Here is a 24,912-nt window from a genome sequence, read left to right as displayed (position 1 = left end):
CTCCCTTGAGCTGGGCCTCCCATCCCCCCCCACACATGCAGCGACCAAATAGACGCAGTGCTGCCATCACGCAGCACTATACCACACTATACATCAGAATCTTTAAGCAGTCAGCTACCATGACTCATTGTCTATCTCTTGCTGACGTGCATGCCAGTGGGCGCTGTCATCACGCCGCTCCCGGCTCACATGATCCTATCAGAAGTCTGGGGAGTCACCAGTGGCATTAGTTGGTCCTCGGAGAGTGTGGTGGATGGAGAGGATGATCTGCTGGTCTCGGGTTCGCTATGTCTGTGAGTGTCTGCATCTTCCTGACTACTTGTAGACCCAAGGGTTGCCACCGCTTCCAGCGCTCCTTGGCGTTCTAGGCGTATCCGCTCCGGGCTAGGCGCCACTCCCGGGCCCAGCCCCGCATCTCTACGGGACCCCCTCCGCCGCCGGGGCCTCCTCCCCCGCTGATTGCCAATTTCCGGATCCGGAGGTCTCTGTCCACTACACCGCCCCGTCTCCTCCAGCCAGTCCCAGACCTCCGACGGGGCATCAAAGAAGCGGGTCCCCTCCTTTGTGACCACTCTGAGGCGCGACGGGTATAGCAGAGAGTATGGGATCTCCAGGTCACACAGCCGGCGCTTCACCGCCAGGTAGCTGATCCTCCACCTCTGCACTACCGCCGTGTAATCCGGGAAGAACATCGCCTGCCCACTTCCCACTGTGATTGCGCCCAACTTCCTGGTCTCGCGAAGCACCACATCTCTGTCCCGGTAATTGAGAAGTTTGAACAGAAAGGGACGGGGCTGAGCCCCCGGCTTGGGCCGCTGTGCCAGGACCCTGTGGGCCCGCTCCACCACAAACTGTGGAGAAAGTACCCCCGGAGTGAGCAGATCTCAAAGCCATCTCTCAATGTATTGCTCTGGCTGTCGTCCCTCCTCGCCCTCCGGCAATCCCACCACTCTGATATTACTGCTCCGGGAGCGCCCTTCGGCATCCTCGACCCGATCTTCCAGGGTGTGGACGCGATCTATTAGGTCCTGCAAGGTTACAGTATGATTTGTTCACCACTGGTTGGACATCCTGGAGCGCCTGGCGTTGCTGGGCCACTGTGTCCGCTAACTTGCGGTGGTCCGCATGAAGGAGGGTGAAGTCCACCGTGACTTTTATCGATCCGGGACTCTAGGGAAGCCTTCGTCTGCTCCAGCGTAGAGCCGATTCGCTCGACTGCAGCTAGCACTGTGTCCAGTCTCGCCGCAAGCGCCGCCGCCTGAGGCTCCACGCTTTCACCGCGGCTTTCCGGCATGGGGCCCGAGCCCGCCGCCAGTGTCCGGCCTTCCTTTGGCGTGTTTCGTAGCCGGCCCATGACCACCCCTCCTCCATCTGAACATGGTAAGTAGGGCTGGTGGATATCCGCCGCCTCTCCCCTTGGCAGCTGTTCCTGTGCAATCACTGACTGTTGGGCACCACCCCGGCACTACAGGCGCAGCACTGGCGGCGACACACCCCAAACGGCACCCCAGTATCCACAGGTCAGTCCGTGCCCCTCCTGTTCCCTCGGTGCCGCACTGCATGTAAAGGTTCCAGGCGCCACCACCACCCGTCAGCACCTTCGGTATACGTAAGGGGTCCAGGTGCTCCCCTCGCGCCAATGCCAGGCGGCCTCCCCCTCCGCCACCTCCGCTCACCTCGCAGTCCGGTACCAGGTCGTCCACTGATCGCCCACTAAACTCCAAGGCTCCAGGTCCCCGTGCCGTCGCAGCAGTTCTCGGTGCAATCCGCTACGGTGAGGGCCACCCCAGTGTCCGGCGTCAGGCCCACCACTCCACCGCGGTATGTAGGGAGGTCCGCCTTACCCTCCCGGCCACCTCACCGCGTCTGTCCGGCCTGCAGAATCCCTATGGAGGATCGCCACCAAGCGCTCAGGCAGTCCACTCACCGGGTCACCTCAGGTGTTTTGACAAGGCTGCAGCAGGACCCCAGGAAGTCCGCAGGGGGGCCCGCCGCACCACTTCGCCGTCAGTCTGCACGCCCCGCAGCGCCACCAGCAGGCCGCGACCGCCTCCGCCGCCCTCGATGCTATGTCCAGGGCGTACCGCGAAGTCAGGGCATCCCCCGCCGTTCACAGCATGACCGGTCCGCCTCCATCAGTCACCGCTGGCCCAGGGCATCACATCAAGAGGATCCGGCAGCGTTACGCCTCCTCCACCGCCGGCGCTCCAGCCAGCGCGGCCTGGGCTCCTCGTGGCGAGCCGCAGGTTAAATTATTGGATGCAGCCGGCTGCGGCTCCCGCCCACTTCACCGCGCCTGTCGGCCTCAGCTTCTGTACGGTAGAGCCGGTGTGTCCAGCAGCCGCGCCAACCAGCTCGCACCTTATGGCATCAGGGAACACGGGCCCCACCACGGGCGGCGCCCAGAGCCAGAAAGAAGCCCAGCCAGGAGAAAAACAGCAGGATAACGGCACCAGGCGGCGGGAGCTTCACTCGCTTGCGACCATCGTGCAAGCGCGCCCAGCCAAGCCCCCCTAGTTCAGGAGTCCCTAATAAAAGGTATTTTCATAATTGAGGCATGTACACTTTGATAGCAATGTATAGGATGATTTGTCTCATTTAGCTTATGTCAAAAAGGATGACTGTGTGACTGCTCAGGTGTGTTCATTCATAATAATTTCTCCATCCCATAGGACAGCATAGTTTATAATCATGACAGAGACAATATACCTGTTGTAACTCATGTATTGGGACTATGCTTCTAGGCTCTACACTGCAGTTAATCCCTACTGTGGTCTTCTGACATACATTTGTTTGCCATTAGTGTAAGACTGGCTCTGTAGTCCTTATGACCTGAGCAGCATTATAAATGTACATGAACGGTGAATGCAGGGATCTGATATGACAAGTGAGAAACTGCCTCTACACCATATATTAGTAGTGAAAAGTCCATGGCATTAAAGAATACAAGACACATCAAGCAAGTAAAGAATTTATATAGCTCCCTCATTAACCCACTCAAATTGCATAAAATACAACTTTGAACCCACATTGATGCACAGAATGAAAACCTGATTTATGGTGATCCAGTAGAACACATTATTCAATAAAAGTTCCGAATCCACCAACCACTACCATCTACAACCTATTGGACATTTATGTTAAGTTGATATAGGACAATTATAGGCAACATTTACATGGTCTTCAATTGCTGGAGTAATAAGCAACTGAATAATTGTGTCCCTCTGTTTACTTGGTGTTTTCAAGTCCTGCAAATTTCTCGACTAGTTAAAAAAGGAAATTCCTGTTTTTTTAGATAAAGATGAATTAATGTTACGTACTTATGTTATGTTTTCTTATCTAGAAGTCTCATAAAATAACAGAAAGTTTTGTTAACTGAGATTCAATTAAAAAAGGGAGTAGGCTTGTGACCCACAGATATGTGGTAAATATTTTCAATAAATTCCTTTTTTACTTGATGGGAGATTCAAGTTGAAGTTGAAAGCAGGAAAGCATAGCATCTCAGTACTAGCAACATCTTGTGAATTACATTATTTTAATAACAATGCATTTATAAAATATAAAAATAAACAAACTTGAAAGAGTGAGAATAGTGTGAGCAGCAGTAAGAAAAGAGGAAGAAAATACTCAAGCTAGATTTCTCTAAAACATGTAAAATGATCGGTGGTTAAATCAATTATTGCATTGATTGTTCTCTTTCCCTTCAAATTCTCTGTAAGGTAGCTGTCTGGTATTTAAATGGTCTGCCGGCAAACCAACAATAATAATAGAAGCATAATAGGAGTGTCTTAATATAAAATTAATTAGCGAACATAGTGTACAAATAAGCAACTGGTCATTTTCATCTATCTTTTCTAGACCCGCAATTTAAAAAGATGTAGAAGGTATTTATTCTGTAGAGTTTGCATATAGATTTAAAGAGCTATTTAACTCTCTATTATAGTTTCAGCATGCTCATGGTATGGAGTTTCTTCTTTGTTCTTTCCTTATTTGCATGACCCTGTAGCAATGCCTTTGCTGCTTCATTAAGTGTAGTATTTGCAAACTAGTTTTAACATAACAAAAGTAATATGCTAGAGTTCACCAGTTCTGGTTGAAAAGAAAGGTTTATAAAACCTGAGAACATTGTTAACCTTTGTGAGGGTAGGAATATTGCCAAAATGTATAAAGTTTCTTAACAAATGATCACTGGCCTGAGTATGTATATTCAAATTTTACTTAACAGGATGGGCGTGCAGCCTCAGCAGTTTTGGTCAGCGCCATGTTTTGTTTCTGTCATCTCTTCTCTAATCCAGTTCCTGCTATTCAGTTGCTCAACTCAAAACGACCAGGAATCGGACTTTGGCCATCCCACAGAAGGTACTAAATGTGGCTTGAATGTCTGTTTTAATTGCAAATGTTGCAATCAACATCCTTATAGTGTAATAATTACATATTTTTAATTAATATTAAGCTATTCATGTATTTGAGTGGAATCAGCAATTTAATTCATCCTATAAGTATGTGTAAATCTATATACTGTTGCATTTCGGAAAATGTGAATTGCCTGTTTCCATGTGATAAGAAGTGTCTTTATTAAACAGAACTCAGTTGATCTCATTGCTCTGTTAGGAAACATGTCACCTAAAGAACATGATTTTTCATCTGTGTACTTATGTATAATATTGTGTTTGCTTCAGGTTCCAATCACAGCCCTAAGGCAGCATATGCTTTTAAACTATCTGGCACATGCTCAATGTATAGTTAGCTATATGCAGTTCCATTAGTTGGTAATACATAAGGTGTGATTCTAAGTTAATGATGTGTTTCCATTTGTCATCACTTTTAATATATTGTATTGTAGTTGCATTTATATAGCATTTCATACACCTGATAAGGGTCAGAAACACATTAGTAGACCGGTAATAATCTATACTATAAGTTGTGTTTGATTCAAAGAATGTTGAAATACTTGTGCCTTGTTACATCTGTGCTGAGAGCTTACCAGTGACTTAATTCACTCAGAAGAAGATGGTTCAGTTTTGAAGAACTTTGGCAGCATGTTGATGGATGCCCTACTGAGAGAGTGGTTAAAAATCCTTAAGCCTAGACATTTCCGCACTCATGGTAACCCAGAAGGATGTTTCATGAGTAGTGTAGAGCACTGAGTACGTAGGGTAGGCGAGTTCCACTCTGGGCAAATGGTGTCAAACTTGGCCTTCTTTGTGTGTCAAATTCAAGTCATGAGTTTCGGGAAATGGGCGTGAACAAAGCTGATAAATTGCTCTTTCTAAACTGGGATCCTATTAATGAGAAACTAGATGGGTTTCTCTCATACTATTAGTACCAGGTTGGCACCGTTTTTACTGTGAAGAGCCAGCCTTTGTTAATGGAATTAAATAGGAAACTCAACAGACCTTTTCAGCATCCAGTACTTGACAGGCCTTTGTGGGAAGTGTTTTAGTGTAATGCCTGATGACCAGAGTGGTGCTGTTTTCCTGACGTTGATTGCTCCGCTTAAGCGTGTAGCAGAGCAAAGAAGAGTGAGAGGTAGAACTCATGAGATTTTTATGAATTTACTTTTGTGTCTACTTTGAATTGTATAGTGTAGTAATGGGGCCTCTGTGACAAGTGTTTTGGTAGTGTGAATGATGAGGAGTGAAAAGTATGTCTGGCATTGCTGGGGTTTTGTTAAATCCTGAATTGGAATGAAATAGAGAGACAGATAATTGTACTTGTGATTATGCCATCCACCATTGAGGAAAATGTTTTTACTCACATTATGTTCCTAAGTTATTTAATATCCATACGTTGCTATTATGAGTGATGGAATCTGTTTACTGGTTGGTGTGATAATGTATCAATTGTTATGAAGAGACAAATATCCCTTCCTTTCTAAAATTCCTGAATTGCAAGTGATCTTGGATATTTATTTTTTTATCAGAATATATACCATCGGACATTTAATTGTAGAATGTTTAGAAAGCGTTCACCTCTTGATGCTCAAAGGTAGTTTGTTGACATGGGCACTCTGTTGTAAGATTGAAGTTTATGAAATTTAATGCAGATCATATTTTAACATAATAATGTGAAAGCTAAAAGTGAACTTTTTGTATTGCAGATACATTGGGTATATTTGTGACCTCGTTGCTGACAAGCCCGTCCATCCTCACTGTAAACCTGTTAACATTAAATCAGTCACCATTAGTCCTGTACCCTTTTTCAATAAGCAGAGAAATGGATGTCGACCCTTCTGTGATATTCTTATTGGAGAAACCAAAATCTTTTCAACAGCACAAGACTATGAAAGAATGAGGCAAGTGAATTAATTGATGCCCGGCTACAAGTCTGAGCCACACTGTTTCATGTTGTTTTTAGGTTAGTTATTTTTTGTGTGTAAAGATGTTTTGATGTTAAATGTATAAAAAGTAGTACATACATTAAACCAACAAGCATTGGTTCCTAGGAGCAAAACTAGGTTCATATTGATATCACGTTCAAACCTATCACAATTGCGTGATATCACAATGTAAATGTCAGTTTTCACTGCGAAGTTTGCATTTTTTGTTGGGCCTGAATAAATGCTTTATTTTTATAAATCAGTCACGAGACCACAATATATTATGTGAAGTACAAATATTACAAATGCATAGCCAACAGTGGAGGGGTGTGTTCATCGTGTTATTGTAAATCCTGCTCAACATAAAATGGTCTCCTTGTAAGGTACGGCGAGTCTGTTCTCGTATAGGTGCTGTCCATGGAGCTCCGGGATAGGTTAAGCAGCGCAGCAACAACGCAATGTTTGGTGTAACCCTGAAAATGTATATAGACTTCTCTGGAGGAACAGCCTCTCAGAGTACCAAAGTAATTGTTCAGTTGGCTTAAGGATCACATAAGAGATGAATGTCACTCTTGCTCCATGTATATTTTCTTACTTGAAAGCTTTTCCAAAAACATTAGTGCAACACAATTTGGCCAGATTTTTGACTTTGAGTTGTCTTGGTTTGACTTTTAATGCAGTTTCCTGTCATCTTATTAGAGGGGATCCATTTTCTTTAGGAGTGTTTTGGGTTTGTGTGTATCTGATTGTAGAGGACAGTGGTAAAGTAGGTGGCACCACCCAGTCTTGCAGATGCTTGTGATGTCAGTTTGAAATGTTGAGCGAGACTGGCCATTTGTGACTGAGATCAGCTGTTAAGGGAGACTCAGATAAACAGGACATGCTAGGATTTTCAGCGCTGCCAGGGTTTCTTAGGATGTAGAGACATTAAAAGATCACATGGTAGGTTTTATTTCAAAGCCTACATTCTCAGTGAATGATTGAGCCCAAAGGGTTAGCTAATATCACTGATGGTCAGTATGAGTGAGCTAACATAGTCAGTTTCTACCTAGTTACTTTTGTACAGTTTATCTGAAGAACTTCAGGCTTGCGGATCTTCATCAAATGCTTATAAAAAAAAAAGGGGCATTGTAGGTCTTTTTATTTGATCTTATAATCATTCTGAATACTTCCTCTGTGCAATTGTTTCGTGTTTTCTCTTGTTGCCACACAGGTGATTATAAATGATTGTTGTGAGATGATAGTCCCATATGCTATGGGACAAAGAGTTCCCAGGGTGCTTAATCCTGGTAAAGATGTATGTTAGAGAATCAGTGCAAACAAGATGAGGGGATAAACGTACTGTATTATGAGTCTGACGAGCTCCTGAAAAAATTCAAAAGTGAACTGACTTATGGTAAAGAAGTCCTAGTAATTGTAGAGGATTTGCTCCAAGAGGCTTATCTCGGATTCTCTGTGACCATGTAATATTCTATACTGAAAATGGCAAAAGGGAATCGGGCATGTCCTTCTGTAGAATATGTTGTGTGTACTCCAAAACATTTAATTAATTGTGTGACATGCACCTGTGAAACTAGGTTATCCCATCTAAACAATGTTAATTTTGGATACAGACTTTTTATGAGGGCAAATTGTGGTAAAAACATTTATGAAAGCACTCATCAGCTAAAAATGTGAGTTGTGCAAATGGCTTTCAAGTCTCAAAATAAAATAAAAATATTGCCTACCCAATATTCTGGGAAAGACTGGGAAAGGCTTATTTCTCTCAAGTTACTAATGCGGTACGTTGTCCTTACCAGCCCCTCAAAAAAAAAAAAAAAAACAACATCCATGGTGTAGGCAGTCAGGAGTCTGTATTACATTTTGTACACTGGTTCACTCTCTCATAATGTTCATTGTCTATGTGAATTCTTATTCTCATTTGGTCAGTCTCTCTCCCTCTTTGTCGCTCTGAAAAAAACCAAAGGTTAAAGTAACGTTATAGTTAGGTGAATTTATCAGTGACAACATTAATGATTTGAACTAAAAAACACATTTATTAAACACACAATTTTATTAAGGGGGAGTGGGGCTGCATGCAGCAGGAGATGGCATTGTCCCGCCAAGAGGGAGCAGTTCCTAATGGTGTTCCCTTCAGGTGTGATCAATCTTTTTATTTGTTTCCCTGCCTGCTTCAGTGTCGGAAGGGAAACAGATCAAAAGTCTGCTCCTAGCACGTGGGAGCATTTCCAACTTGGTGTTTGCTCCCTGCCTGGCGGGAGTTTTCAAAATGTCCCGGCTATGAGAGAGCAAACACCGGTTCTCCTGCCAGTGCAGACAGGAAAACAACTATGTCCCATGGGTGGGCTTCATGGGACATAGCTACTGAGCCTGCCCCAGGGAATGGCCACTGCAACTAGGTAATATATACATACAGTACTTAATTTGAGCCAGTGGTTGCCAGTGGGGGCCTCTGGCACTTATTTTGTGGGACTGGCACTTATTTTCTCGCACCAAATATGTGCTGATTACAAGAGAGGGAAAAACAAACCAATAAGAAAGATGGAGGAAGAGAAAGCAGTAGCGTCGCTTGGGATCCAGGGGCCCTGGTGCAAGAGAGGAAAATATCCCATTTGGCTGCTGTTGCGATACTAAAATGCAGCAATCATCATGGTTCAATGGGCCCCTCAGGGCTCAGAATACCGGTGCACTGCACCTGCTGCACCAATAGTAGCTATGCCCCTGAGAGAAAGATGGCAAAACCATCCCAAATGGAGAAAGCAGGAACCTGCAGGAACAAGAAAAAGGGGTGGGGAGTGTCTGGTAGTGGATTAATGACTACCAGCCTTGGTATTTGGCGCATCAATGTTTAATTGCACTGGCTGCTGGCTTCTGAGCAGTGCTTCGGGCACTGGCACTCTTTCTTTCACAAATTAATCACTGATATTTGTAGATTTGGTTCGTGTTCTCCTATCCATATTTTGTGAAGTTCAACCATGTTTCCCTGCTGCTTGAGATGAGTTAGTTGTTTCAGAATGGGAGTGTAGTGAACCTTTCTGTTTTCTCTGTAAATGCACAATCGCATATGATGTTCTCAAAGATCATAGCAGCTTCCATTTGATTCTGAAACACAAGTTAGATTATATGTAATCATAAAGTTATTGGCCAACATTTGTTCCTTTCTAATTCATATCAGTCTTGTCATGTGGGTTTCAATTTCTCAATTTATATTTGGGTCACTGCTTCCTTTCTCAATATAATTGGGTATTTGTCACGGACTGGCGTGTTTCCATCATCTTGCCTAGTTCTATCAATTTTGATCGCTTTTTCTGTGTTCACATATATCTTTAAGAAAATTTAAAAGAATGGCATGTCACCTGTTAGACCTGTCATCCTTAGGGTGGACTTTGCTGAACCTTTTGCCTTTTGCCTCACATTTTTGCTGATTCTTTTTGTTGGCCATAGACTCTGACACAGACGGGCTGGCCGTAGCGGGCACCGGGCAATCCCCCAGTGCGCTGCACGGATGGGGGCCGTTTTTGTTACAGGGCCGTTTTTGCAGCAAAATCGGCCCTGTAACAAAACCGGCCAAAAACCAGCCCTGGCAAAGAGCTCGGCGGCACCCCCAACCCCCCGCGGGGGAGTTGGGGGGGGGGTAAGGGTGGCCAAGCACTTTGCCAATGCCGGTTTTGGTTCCCAGTCCGGCCCGGGACTCTGAGCACTTAACCACAACTAACCGGTGCTAAAGTACATGATGACATTTAGGTATACCTTATTGGCATATTTGTTGTACTGGTTAGTCACTTGTAACGTGGAATACCATATATCCTGGGCCTGTACTTCAAATGCAACTAGTGTACTGAACCCACAGAAGTAGCCTTTTAATCCATCCTCAGGTCTGCCACTGCAGTACCTGTGCATGCATTTTATTCCCACTTCGACTTGGCATTTAAAACTACTTGCCAGGCCTTAAACTCCCATTTTATTACATATAAGTCACCCCTAAGGCAGGCCCTAAGTAACCCTAAGAGCAGGGTGCTATGTCTGAAAAAATTGATGCAACGAGCGCTCAGCGTTGATGCTTTGCTCTATCCATGGTACTTTTTCAGTGGACCCCGAGCGGGTCCTGTATCTGTCCTGCCCTCCATCACAGTCGGCCTGAAATTTGTATTTGCACCTATCTCTTGTGACCTCAAATAACCTTTTGACCGCTAGTGACTTCGAAGCACTATTTTGTATTTCATTTGTTTAAATTCATCTATCGACTTCTACTGATTAGATTTTTGTCATTTTGGTCTCATTTTGCTCAGATAAATATTCTGTTTTTCTAAACCTGAGTGGAGTCTTTTTGTGGTATTTTCATTGTGTTAGTGTGTGTGTGTGTGTGTGTGTGTGTGTGTGTGTGTGTGTGTGTATGTGTGTGGGTTGCACAAATACTTTACACATTACCTTTGTACAGAAGCCCTTCTTCTTTGCGCCAAGCTACCAGAGGGTGAGCATAGGTTATCTTATTTTGTATCTAGCTTACCCTGACTAGAGTGGTGGTTCCTGCCTGGCCTAGGGGCATACCTCCACCAACCAGGAATCCCATTTCTTTTTTTTTTTCTTTGGAGTTCTCTATTTTCTGTTAATTGCAATTTCTATTTTTTTTTTGTGATAACATTTTATTGAAATTTTGCAATAATCACACACAGAGTATCATCTTTGTTAGCATTTTCGTCGACCACATTATACATAGGCAAAGAGTCATGAATTGCGGTTACTGTTTCAACACTTCCCGGAGTTCATTCTTCCTCATTGCTAATTCCACCATCGGGTATGTACATATATTTCCTCGATATACATCCCAGGCCTTCCATTTCTTATCCCACTTCTTGGGGCAACCACGAGTTTTGAACACTTCCTTTTCTGCTACCATACATCTATCAAGCTCCTGTACCCGTGCCCGTACAGATGGTGCATCTGCAGTCCCCCAGTGACGCGCTATTTCACGTTTAACTAAGGTAAAGCCTAGTGTTGCCGTCTGTTGCTCAATCTCCGTGAGGTCTGTAGCTGCCCATATATTAAGTAAGCCCATCTGAGGCGTAAGAGCTAACTCTTTCCCCAATGCGGTTTGAAGTCTAGTCGTGGCCCCCTCCCATATCGGTTTCACAGCAGGGCAGTCCCATATCATGTGGTAAAAAGTGGCCACCTGTTGGCACCCCCTAAGACAGAGCGCATCCTTTCTAGCACCTATCTTGGCCAGGATGACCCCAGTCATGTAGGACCGGTGCAGGATCCGGAGTTGAATCAGCCGGTAGCGGAGGGTAATAGCTCCCTAGGAAACATCAGGGCCTCCCTCCAGTCTTCTTCCTCTATGGGTCCCATGTCGCTTTGCCACTTCTCTTGGAGTGGCTCGAAAGTATCAGGTAGGTTGTTACACAACTTCTTATAGGTTAGGGAAATGGCCTTCGAGTGTATCGGCCCATCTAATAGCCGGTCCTCTAGTGGCGACGACTCTGGTATGTCTTTAAAGTCAGTAAAAGCAGTCAGAAGGGCGTGTCTAATTTGCAAGTAGCGAAACAATTCCCCTTGCGCCATGTGGTAGGTTTCTTTCAGTTCCCCAAAGCTAAGAATGGAACCTTTTTTGACCAAATCTCCAACCTTTGAGATTCCAATCAAGTCCCACTTGTCAAACCCCGGTTGGTGACATAGGGTACCTAGTCTCTGGGTCTGCCACAAGGGTGTCGCCTTTGTGAGGGTGTTTGCCCAACCCAATTGGGAGTTCGACTGGCGCCAGATGTCGATCGTGTGAGACATGGGTCCAATAAGCTTATACTTTTTGACTTTGGAATAAAGCGCGCCCAGGTACCCGGCTCGTCCCGTTTGGTAACTGTCTAACACATATGCCGGATCATTTGGGGCCAGTACATCCAATGATTCACCGCCACCAGCTGTGAGGCCCAGTAGTATAATTTTAGGTCTGGCAGGGCTATGCCACCATCGTACCATCCCTTGGTTAGCTTTTTCAGTGATACACGAGGGGCCCCGCCATCCCACAGCAAGGTACGAATCTCACTCTCCACCCCCGCAAAAAATGTATCCGGAACACGGTTCGGACAGTTCTGGAGAATATATAAAAAACGCGGGAGTGCAAGAGGGCGGCACGTCCCACCAGGGATAGCGGCAAAGACCTCCAGTGCCTCACATCAGTTTGCAACCGGGTCAGTGGGGGGCCCAGATTGTGGCTATGAAACAGGGCCGGATTTTCAGTGACATATATCCCCAGATATCAAAAACCATCCCAGGCCACCTCTATCTTACAATCCGCTGGGAGGGGAGGAACCTGCCCACGAAGCATAAACAGTATAGATTTGTTCCAGTTGATGGCATAGCCGGAATACTTTCCAAAGTTTGTGAAGATGTCTAGGACAGTACGAATGGACCTATAGGGGGAGGCAAGATAAAGCAATATATCGTCTGCGTATAATGATATTCTATCCTCCTGGTCCAGTGTCCATTTCAACCCCTGCACCATTGCATCTCGCCGTATCCACGCCGCGAGTGGCTCTAGCATGAGGGAAAATATCAGTGGTGACATTGGGCAACCCTGTCGGGTACCCCTTCTCAGCGTAAAAGCACGGGACGTGTAATTGTTAACTCGTATTTGACCCTGTATATCCTTATAGAGCAGCTGTATCCACCTCAAAAACCTTGGACCAAACCAGAACCTCGCAAGGACCTCAAATAAGTATGGCCATTCTATAGAGTCAAATGCCATAGAGGCATCCAGTGAGAGGACCACTGCATCTTCCTCCAAATAGACTCTGCGTGCCAGTACGTTATGGAGACGACCGATATTAAGTGCCGTGTTCCTACCTGGCATAAAGCCCGATTGGTCCGGGTGAACCAAGGAGGAGATAACTGCAACCAACCTAGTAGCAAGTACTTTTGCCAATACCTTAGCCTCTACACTAATCAAGGAGATTGGTCTATATGACCCGCAGTCATCCTCAGGTTTTCCAGGTTTGCGCATAACTACTATGGTAGCTAGACATTGATCTGGTGGGAGTCGTCCGGTCTCATAGATCTCGTTGTACATGGCCTGGAAATGTGGGGTTATTTGAGAGGCCGTCACCTTTAGGAACTCAATAGGGGTGCCGTTGGGCCCCATCGCATTACCCAATCGGATTTGAGTAATGTCTTTCTGAATTTCCTCATCAGAGAGGTCACTATCAAGGGTATCTCTTTCCAATTCGGAGAGTGTGGGTAGGTCACTATCAGAGAGGAGTTGGCGGGAATCCTCTGCAGTGAAGGTGGTAGAGGGGGAATAGATTTTCTCGAAGTGATTTGCAAATGCCTCCGCTATATCTTTGGGATGCGTGACTGTCGCGCCATCAGGCAGTTCTAACCGTTGCACCCATCTATCCCCTTGGTCCCTTTTCTCTAACCATGCTAGTGTCTTCCCAGCCCTATCCCCCAATTCGTATAGCCTATGTTGCATATTAAGATGTTTGGTCATCATATGCTCCCTCACTTTTAGTTTGTACTCGTCTTGTTTGAGTATGAGACGGTGTTGTGTGTCGTCTGTAGGTCTGCTGGCATTGTCTAATTCCAATTTCTTAAGCTCATCCTCCAACTGGAGCAGTACTCAACGTTTGTTCCGTATAAAGCCAGTTTTTAGTGACAGGGCCCGCCCCTTCAATACCACCTTAAACGCTTCCCAAAGAGTAAGCGCCGAATCAACCGACCCTAAATTGTCATCAAAGTAGTTCCTGGTGTGTGTGCCAATTCCTCTTTAATATCCGGTATTTTCAGCAACCACGGGTCTATCACAATCGTTGTGCGAGGCAGTTGCTCCCAGTGTGTGTATTCGATCCATACCGGAGAGTGATCCGAGATCCCTCTCGGCAGAACCCGGGGGTGTTTGAAACCGCCTATTGTTGCCGCATGAGTCAGGAAGTAATCAATGCGGGATAAGCTCCTATGTGGATTAGAACAGTAGGTAAATTGTGGCGTGTTTAGGTGTACTCCACGTCCTATATCTATGAGGCCCATAGCCATTATAAATTCTGCCTTTAGTCCGTTCGGCTCAGCCCCCGGTCGTTGTGGGTGTCTATCGAGTGTATTGTCAATGGTTAAGTTATAGTCCCCTCCCAGGATCAGCGTGCCTGCGGGAAGGCCAGTCAGTATCTTGCCCAGGTCCGCTAAGGCTTCTTTACCCAGTGCCGGTGGCAAGTATAGTGAAATTATGTTAAGCACTCTTCCCTCCCACTGAGCCTCCAAGACAGCAAATCTACCCTCGGGGTCAGCCCATGTCCGGTGTGCAATAAGGGCCAGGTTTTTCTTAACCAAGATACCGGTTCCTCATGAGCCTGTGGTGTAGTCTGTGTGTACTAAAAGTTTATATCCCCACCGTGTGAGGGCTTTACATTTATTCCCCACTAAATGTGTCTCTTGTAGCAACACCACGTCCGGAGACTGGCGTTTCAAGTACTGCTGAACTACTCCCCGCTTGATTTTGTCACCCATCCCATTTACATTCCAGGTAAGGATAGAAAGCGACACATCCCTGTCACCCCCCATCATCGAACAGGTGGAAAGGCAGAGTCCAACAGATCAACAGCGGTATGTGTAATATGGTTGGCACTAAGTGGGCTGGCACTACATCTCTTTTCCGGTCTCCCTTGAACCCCACTGCAGGAAAGACCTCAGTATGTGGCAATCCTTGGTCAATACAGAAAAAACCCACCAAACATAGTGGCTGTCCATCCATAGCTAGGTTACCCACCCCACGGAGCAGGTCAAACGGATAGGCAACACATAACGGCCATCTCCTCTGTGCAAAGCTACCTAATGATAAAATATCACAATGTAAACCAACAAAACCACGAACCTGTGAACACCTCCCTCCCCCCACTGCCCTCCCCCTCCCTGCCCCCCTGCCCGTGGATTTAGAACTACCCACTCCCCAACATGGCAGAGTGCCTCTCTCCCCCCCTAAGTTGCAGAAAATTCGCGGGGTTAGTCAGTTCCGTCCCCCGCATGTTCATATAACATTAGTATGAGTTCTGCCATCCACTATTTGTAATGATCAAGTCTTGTGTGGACCTTCATCTACAGGGCCCAGCTTTGTAACCCAGATTACCAGCTTCTAACTTCAATGTCTCGTGGCGAGTAATGCTCGGTAGCTTACTTCCCCCCAACATACTTGCGTGTCCGGCGGGGTTTCTCTACTCTTCAGATCCCGCCTACGTTTTGTCACTTCGGTTCCTTCGTCTGGCCTTCCACCTCCGTGGAGTTGTTCACAAGTGGTTTTGGGCGGCCTTTATTCTGTTGGCTCGATCTGCCACTACGATCTCGTCTCTGGCTCCCAGCTCTGGTCCATCCCTCCATCCAGTCCCAGGCTTCCTCCGGAGACTCAAAGAACCATGTCTTCCCGCCCGGTTCCACTCTCAGTTTTGCTGGAAATAGCATAGCATATTTGATTTCCTGGTCCCGAAGTTCCTGTTTCACTGCCTGAAAGCTGCGGCGCTGGGCCTGCACCTTAGCCGTGAAGTCCGGGAAAAAGGCCATTTCACTGTTGCCTACTTTCATTGAAAGACTAGATCTGGCCGCCTGTAAGATAATGTGTCGATCGCGGTAGTTAAATACCCGGGCGATAAGCGGCCTTGGAGGAGCCCCAGGTTTAGGCCGGCCCCCAGGTACTCTGTGAGCTTTCTCAATTGAGAAGTAACTGGACAAGGCCTTAGGTTTAAGGTGCTTAGTGATGAGTTCCTCCACTTAAAGGTCCGCCGCTGGCCCCTCCTCTCGCTCTGGAACTCCCAAAATGCATACATTATTGCGACGTGCGCGTCCTTCATAGTCATCAAGTTGTTGCGTCATCCGCTCCTGTTTCTTTTGCATTTCGGCCATTTGCATCTGTAGCTCCGATGTGTCTGTTTGCAGAGCGCCAGTCACTATTTTAAGCTCTTGAACCTTCTCATCCATCTTCTGAAGGTCTTCCCTAATAAGGGATACTTCCACTGTTGCAGAGTCTAATGAAGCACGCACTCAATTTATCGCCGCCATAACATCATGTAGTGTCGGCTCTGTCCCCTGTTTGTGTCAAATCTTTCTCCATTGGCAGTGGCTCAGTCATGTCGCCTGCTTTGGACCAAGCAAATTTAGCCAGTTGTTTCTGTGCGTTAGCCTTAGTCCCCCTGCCTCCCGTCGCCATAAATGCAATCAGGCAGGTAGTGGCAGATCAGCTAGTAACGGGCCCCGGGGTGCTTGGGTTACTCCACTCGAATCCCCGCTTCAGCAGGCACTGCGTGATGTATGAGGCGCAGGTCACACATATGGCATTGGTGACATCGACTGTGCAAGCATCGGTTGCAATCAGACCTTCATTTTCAGTTCAGGTGCTGCCTGCACCCCCCAGCTGGAGGCCGACCGCTCGGGTCCTTGCAGTACTTCAGGCTGGGGTCCCCAGTATGTAAGCTCTCCGCCCTCCTCACGGTAGGCCTGCGGCCCACAGCTGCGGACACACTCCGCCTCCGGAGGCACTCTAGGTCGGTGCACAATGCCTCACAGCCCCATCTCACGCCGCATCATCCGGGCCATAGGGGCTCACAGTCGTTGCAGTGTCTCTCTCTCCAGCGCCGAGCAACCGCAGGCCAGGGGCAGTCTATGTCACGCAGGCCCCGTAGCCGGGACCTCGAGGAGGAGCGCCGGCCGCTGGGCTCTCACCTCCCAATTTCCAACGTCCCCCGTGCAGCCGCCACCCACGCTGCTGTCGAGTCTTTCTCTCGGTCCTGGGCACCAATTAAGCCCCGCGGTCACCGCAGGACCTCGACGCTGCCGCCGTCACCTCTTAGCGTCGTTACCCGCCTCTGGACCTCGGGTCTCCGCCATTACGTCTCCGGCTCCATCTCCGGGAAGGGTGCAGGATCGCGACTTCTGGCCCAAAAGTTGTGGAAATTGCCCGCACGTCAGGTATGGAACTCAGCTCCGCACACTCGCCACTAATGTGGGAACTTGGATGGCACAGGATAGGACAGGATCGCACGCGGGGATCCGGAGCTCGCTTAGGCAGCGACCATTCTCACTGGCTGCTAGCCACGCCCCCCCAGGAATCCCATTTCTAACATCACCTAATTATAATTAAGCATATTCTACTCCAATCGCACTCCACTTTGCCTAATTCATATTTATTCAAACACTCTAAAATTGTTTCTCATTCTGAATAAAGTCCCACTTATTATATTGTAGCTGAAATGTGCATCTCCCAGTTACCCTTTCATAACTAATTATGATTAAATTGTAACATTAAGATAATCTTCGCTTCATTAGTCCTACAGCTATGTTAAGTCTACAGCATTTTTGGCATTTTCCAAATTTCAAACTGAATTTTTGTATCATATATTGATTTGTTAAAACCTACATTTGTGACAGGTAAACACTGAGAATTCAACGTGTTTACAATTGTACTATTTATTTCACCTCTTTTCATGGCTTCAGGGAATTTCGAACTCAAGAAGGCAAGGTTCTTATTCCATTGGGCATCACTGTGCATGGGGATGTTGTTGTTTCCATCTACCACATGAGATCAACTATCGGTGGACGACTTCAAGCAAAGGTACGTCATTTTTAATTTTGAAACAACTTTACATGCTTAACTGAAATATGTTATTTAATGTTCTAGAAAATGAACAAATAAATTCATAAAGACCCCATTGCTTACCATTATTGTGTTCATGGTCAAATGACGCAATCCCTTAGTCGTGCCAATTATATTTTTAGGTTTAACTGAATGGTGCTTGTGCCATTCATGACAAACTATTACATATGACGTAAAAGAAGGAACTGTGGGTTAGTATCTACATTAGCTTTTTCATTGTTTGAGATAACGACAGAGTTATTCCAGCATCACTACTAAGGAATGGAGTTAAAACAAAAGCTTCTACATTGTTTTTCATTCTCTTTGAAATCTTCATTGTTGTCCCACAAAGTGCTTTTTACGCAGAAAGCACTGCGAGTCCGTTATTTACTCTGATAGTTGCATCGTGATTCGTGTCATTGTTTGGCTGAGAATAACATAACTTTATTTTACTTGCTGGGCCCAGTGTGTTATATGACTTCCTGCACTGCAAAGAAAACAAACATAGTATGAAAGCAAAAAAACAGATGTCAGGCAACATAAATATCCAATATATGTTTAGTACAGTAAAATACCTCAAACCATTGCTTCATCTTGTGAAATGTCAAGACTCATTCAACAACAGGAATATGAAAGTAATTTAATGTGTTTGAAAGCAGGGTATAAAACTAGGAAAATACTAGACTTGTTTTTTCCATGTACAGTAGGTTCCATGTTTTTGGTCCTGTGTTTCATTGAACACATTTATGCTTTCTGAGAGTTGAAGATTTTATTTAATTCAATAAACTAATGAAAATGATAGGAACGATTTGTGAAGGGAGATTCTTGGCTTAATACAGTACAAGGCCCAAATTGCAAATGTGTTTTTGTCTGTCAGCATACATTGATGGCTGTAACACGTCCATTTATACCTACTACGAATTCACAAAAGGAATCCTGGCTCCTCCGCCTTAGCAGAGAAGCAGTGCAGAGCACCATATTGTTGCTGGAAGGGATCGTAAATGTCCAGTATTTGTAAAGCGCAAACATGTACCCGAGGGCGTCAAGGCGCTGGGGGCCGTCGGGAAGATTAAGCGAGCATGGTGCTGGGCTGATCTGCCGCTGGCGCTAGGGTGACCAACTGGCATTGGTGCAAATTCAGGACGGTGAGTGTAAAAATTCAGGACAAAGAGTCGAAATTCAGGACACAAATTCAGGGACAGGAGGTCAAAATTCAAGACAAAACTTCAGGACAATAGGTAAGTTTTACAGACACATCAGAGGAGGTCGCGCAATAGTATATAAGTAAGCCCAGCCATATCCAAACATATTCAACCATTTGTAAACCTATCCATCATGTATCCTTCCATCTATCATTTCACTCATCCATCCCTTCATCCATCCTTTCACTCATCCATCCATCCACCCTTTCACCCTATTCATCTGTACACTTATCCATCCACTATTCTACCCATCCAGCCATTCACTCATCCATCCAGCCATTTACCCTTTCACCCATCCAGCCATCCTTTAACTTACTCATCCATCCACCCCGTCACTCATCCTTCCACCCATCCACCCTTTCAGTCATCCATCCATCCTCCCTTTCTCTCTCCATCCACCCTTTCACTTAGCCATCCTTCCTTCCATCCATCCACCCATCCATCTACTCATGAATTCATCCATTGACCCCATCACTCATCCATCCTTTCTCTCATCCATCTACCCTTTCACTCCTCTATTCATCCTTTTGTCCATATACCCTCCCTTTCACTCACTCATCCATCCTCACATCCACCCTTTCACTCATCCGTCCATCCATTCACCCTTGCACTTAACAATTCATCAATCCAGCCATCATTTCACTCATCCATCCACTCACTCATCATCCACCTTTTCACTCATCCATCCTTTCACCCATCCAGCTACCCTTCCACCCAGCTATTTATATTTTCTCTCATCCATCCTTCCACTCACTCATCAATCCACTCATCCTCTCTCATTATCCATCTATTCAATATTTCATTCATCCATTCACCCTTTCACTAATTCATCCAGTCATCCACTCATCCCTTCACTTACTCACTCGCCCACCTTTTCATATTAATTTTGAGCTGAGCCTTTTCGAGAAGAGGCCCATCAAGAACTTCACCCTCGCTGCAGGAGCCATTCCAGGACTGGGACAGAAGCCACCCAGGGCGGAGACAGGATGCACCACAGGGGGGAGAGGAGCCATCGGGGGAGGAGGGGGAGCCATCACAGGAGGGGAACAGGATCCACCAGGGTGGGCACAGGGGTGGGTTTGCAGTATTCTAGTATCATCTTGGTCTCTGCCAGGGTGGGGTAGGGCTCCTCACCCCCTCCTGGACAAGACAACGAGAAGACAGGCTCTCTTTCCAAAATGTTAGTTTTGCCACCCCCCCACTGTGATGTACAGTACTTAAAGGAGATACTCCAAGAGAACTGATTTAACTGATTGTCCTCCATACTTTGTTAATCAGTGTGGGTGCGATTGTGCCATTTCTTTATTGTATTACATTATAGACTGCATGTTTGAAGAACCAAGGTTTGCTTACAATTTAGTGACAGTAATTAAGCTCTGTAAAGAGAACCACGTGCTGCCTCGGGGTAATCAGGGCTGGTTCTAGGATGTTTGGGGCCCTGGGCAGAAAGGGAATGTGTGAGGCCCCCTCTAAATTGCAGATACATTTCGTATTCAGGGCTGTTTGCATCTGAATAGATGCCCCTGCTCCTGAAGCTGCAGCCCCTCCTTCTCAGTCACCTTCAAACACCTCTTAACAGCTCATCAAGGGCTAAAGGTGTGAGGGTTGCCGTCCCGCTGTGCGTCTCCAATGCTGCTGGGGATCTGAGCTTTGGAACAGCATCAGAGTCAAGAAGGGAGGTGGGTGGAAGCTGTGCCGGCTTTAGGGTGGTGCGACCGGTGCCCGGTTAAAATTACGGACAAATGGCGTCCGTTAAAGAATCCTTCACGGACAACGGACAGACGGCCGAAATTACGGACTGTCCGTGAAATTTACGGACGGTTGGTCACCCTAGGCACCCGGGATCGTACAGTGAGCCCCCGGGTTCCGGAGTCAGCTGCCCTGGCTGCGCCGCCACACCTCTTCCCTATTGTTCCTAAGAAGGCAAATACTGAATGGGCATTAGGAACAGTTATGGTTGGTAATAGGGGTGAAGTGCCCCACTAACAGTAAAAAAAAAAAGTTTACAAAAAAAAGAAAGAGTTGCTTTAATGAAAGGCTCCCTGGTGCTTCGTTTTGGGCAGTAAGTAATCTGAAACTCGTTTTTTTAACAGCTGGAAAAGTGGACGCAGCTGCGCATGTGCTGGGCGGGGCGAGAGGTTACTCGTCCTTGAGGCACAAGGAAGTGTTGTGTTGTCAGGGTGGTGGATGCAGCATTTTTCAATGTTTGTGTATTTGCTCCATTTTGGGCGTTATGGCCTTTGACCTTGGGCATGGTGCACATAGCGCCAGAGACAAGAGAGGTAGGGTTGATTAGGTGTCAGAAAACATGTAAGACCCTCCACAACACCATGCCGGTATTTTTTTGTTTCGAGGGTATGGGCTGGAGGAGAAGCCAACAGTGTATTTGGAAGTGGACACGCATGAGGAAGAAGTAAGGGGGAAGCCCATATTGTTGTGTGCAGAGTGCAACTATATCTTACTATGGCGCGCTTTGCTCTTGCCACGATCCTTGCCTCAAGCAGCAGGATTCCACAGGTGTCAGTGCTGCCCCATGCCCACCCTTTTGGAGCTGCAAGTGCCTTTGTGGATTGGAGCCAGGCTGCCGCCCCAGCCTGCACGTCTCCATTGGTATGCTGGCTGCCTCATGGGAGAGCTGGACATCTGCATTAGGTAGGGAAAAATATTGGCTAGCAGTTAAAATGTTGTGTACTTTCAGAGAGAAGTCAAAAGCAGGCAGCAATTATGCAATCCTGTGCCATTTTCATGAATATATGCCGAGTAATTGTGTTTGTCAAAAAGTATGTGACTTAATTTAATTTCCACTTTGCCAGCTCCCTTATCTATACCTAAGTAATATACATTGATTGATTTGAGAGGTAAATGGAACACACTGAAGCCCAGTAACACACTGACCTCTTGTACCGAAACCAAATGAAAGACTGAGCGCTGGAGCCGGGACAGACCCACACCTTGATCCTCTGCCATCTGAAGTGACTCTAACAATGCTTCTGGTCTCCCTGCACCTATGCAGACATTGAAAGAGAAGATTGCAGGAGTATAAATGCAGGGTGAGTGGAACACTCTGAGTGCTGGGTGGGTGCTGTACCTGTATAAGTGCACAGTGAGTGGGGATACTGTATGAGTGCAGGGTGAGTGGGGACACTGTATGAGTGCAGAGTGATTGGGGACGCTGTTTGAATGCAAGGTGGGTGGTGCACCTGTATGAGTTCAGAGTAAGTGGTGTTTCTGATCGGTGAGCCTGTATGAGTGCAGGGTGAGTGGGGACACTGTAGGAGTGCTGGGTGAAAGGGGACGCTTTGAGTGCAAGGTGAGTGGTGTGCCTATATGAGTGCAGGGTGAGTATTGTGCTTGTATGAATGGGGGTGAGGAGTGTGCAGTATGAGTGCAGGGTGAGTGAGAAAAGTGTATCAGCGGGGTTAGTGGGTATACTCTGACTGCAGGGTGGGCGGTGTGCCTGAATGAGTACATGGTGAGTGGGGATGCTGTACGAGTACAGGATGCGTGGTGTGGCTATATTAGTGCAGGGTGAGTGGTGTGCCTTTGTGAATGCAGGGTGAGTGGGGATACTGTATGAGAGCAGGGTAAGTGGTGTGCTGGTAAGAGTGCATTGTGAGTGAGGATGCTGTATGAGTGCAGGATGAGCATTGTGCCTTTATGAGTGCAGGGTGAGCTTTGTACCTGTATGAGTGCAGAGTGAGTTGGGATGCTGCATGAGTGTATGGTGAGTGAGGACAGTGTAGGAGTGCAGGGTTAGTGGGTACACTGAGTGTAGGGTGGGTGCTGTGCCTGAATGAGTGCAGGGTGAGTGGTGTGCCTTTGAGTGTAGGGTGAGAGGGGATGCTGTATGAGTGCAGAGTGAATGTCGTGCCTGTATGAGTGCAGGTTGAGCATTGTGCCTGTATGAGTGCAGAGTGAGCATTATGTCTGTATGAGTGAAGAGGGAGTGAGGACACTGTATGAGTGCGGGGTGAGTGAGAAAGGTGCATGAGTGCGGGGTGAGTGAGAAAGGTGCATGGGTGCAGGGTGAGTGGGTATACTTTGATTGTAGGGTGAGTGGTGTGCTTGAATGAGGGTAGGGTGAGTGCTGTGCCTGTATACATACAGGGTGAGTGGGTATGCTGTATGAGTGCAGGGTGGGTGGTGTGCCTGAATGAGTGCCGGATGAGTGGTGTGCCTATATTAGTGCAGGGTGAGTGGTGTGCCTTTATGAGTGCAAGGTGAGTGGAGATGCTGTGCGCATGCAGGGTGGGTGGCATGCCTTTGTCAGTGCAGGGTGAGTGGGTATGCTTTAGGAGTGCAGGGTGAGTGGTGTGTTTGTAAGAGTGCATTGTGATTGGGGATACTGTATGAGTGCAGGGTGAGCATTGTGCCTGTATGAGTGCAGAGTAGGGGTGGTGCATGAGTGCAGGGTGAATGAGGATGGTGTATGAGTGCAGGGTGAGTAAATACACTATGAGTGTAGGGTGGGTGTTGTGCCTGAATTGGTGCTGGGTGAGTGGTGTGCCTGTATGAGTACAGGGTGAGTGGGGACAATGTATGAGTCCTGGGTGAGTGGTGACACTATATGAGTGCAGGGTGGGTGGTGTGCCTGTATGAGTGCAGGGTGAGTGGTGTGCCTTTATGAGTGCAAGGTGAGTGGAGATGCTGTATGAGTGCAGGGTGAGTGGTGGGCCTATATTAGTGCAGGGGGAGTGGTGTGCCTGTAGGAGTGCAGGGTGAGTGGGCACACTGTATGAGTGCAGGGTGAACAGTGTGCCTGTATGAGTGCAGGGTGAATGGGGACATATCAGTGCAGGGTCAGTGGGGGTGCAATATGAGTGCAGGGTGAACAGTGTAGTGTGCCTATATGAGTGCAGGTTGAGCAGTGTGTCTGTATGAGTGCAGGGTGAGTGGGTGAGTGGTGTGCCTGGATGCATGCAGGATGAGTAATTAGAGTCCACTGGGTGAGTGGAGATGCTAAATGAGTGCAGGATGAAGGGTTTGCCTGTCTGAGTGGAGGGTGAGAAAAGCAATGTGTGTCTGTAACTGCAGGGTGAGGGGGTGACCTGTCTGGGAGTGTAGGGTGAGTAATATGTCTGTGTGAGTGCAGAGGGAGTGGCAATTCTTTTTTGTGAGTCCATTTGCTTTTCTTTTTTCAAGCTTTTTTGAAAGAGATACTGAAAATACATCAGTTACTCCTATTATTTCTTAAATTCTTTCCTTCTGGCGGAGAACCCCACTGTATTCCCCACCAAAATTTGATTCAAGCTCACTCACACCCTATATGCAACTCACAGCTTTCTGCTACTACACTATTAACATTCTCTAACTGCCACTGGTGATATGGAATACAAACATACATTTCCAATTCTTATTCTGTACTTTTATCCAAAGATATAGTTTACATGAATGGGCTCTGAGATAATTGGATCGAATGTTTGGCGGTGAAGTCTAATAATAAAGACTCATTTACAGGTACACCCAGAAGTCAATGAAGACAATATTAAACCTGTATAGGCAATAGGGGATTAAACATTGAGAATAGCTTACATTCCTGTAGGAACAAATATTGAAGTGAGATATGGACGGAATAGGCTCCTAAAAACCTTTGCCATTTCACCACTGTATTATACAAAGCTATTACCTGATGTAATGTTATAACCCAGAAGCTCTCAGAGAACTGATGTTGCTTTTAGTGGCCACCTCAGGAATCAGTGCTCAATAACACATCAAACAGGGGATTGCAAATCATATTAGTAGTCTTTGGAGCATGTGTGACAACAGGACATGTGCCCAGGAGACCATACCTA

At 46.6% G+C, this 24,912-nt stretch overlaps 1 protein-coding gene across 8 annotated transcripts in view; it reads left to right on the top strand.

Annotated features, from left to right (window-relative positions):
- Positions 1 to 24,912, top strand: part of DNAJC6 (DnaJ heat shock protein family (Hsp40) member C6) — a 416,470-nt gene that overhangs the window by 284,564 nt on the left and 106,994 nt on the right. For all 8 annotated transcript variants that reach the window (XM_085602365.1, XM_085602363.1, XM_085602364.1 and 5 more), the window contains 3 exons: positions 4,226 to 4,359; positions 6,101 to 6,295; positions 17,780 to 17,897. In XM_085602365.1, the coding sequence (XP_085458491.1) occupies positions 4,226 to 4,359; positions 6,101 to 6,295; positions 17,780 to 17,897 (447 nt within the window). The remainder of the gene's footprint in view (positions 1 to 4,225; positions 4,360 to 6,100; positions 6,296 to 17,779; positions 17,898 to 24,912) is intronic.

The sequence above is a fragment of the Triturus cristatus genome, chromosome 4_2 (genome assembly GCF_964204655.1).
Source record: "Triturus cristatus chromosome 4_2, aTriCri1.1, whole genome shotgun sequence".
NCBI classification, from domain to species: domain Eukaryota; kingdom Metazoa; phylum Chordata; class Amphibia; order Caudata; family Salamandridae; genus Triturus; species Triturus cristatus.
Note: the sequence above shows the minus strand (reverse complement) of the source record. Positions and strands in the feature narration are given on the sequence as shown.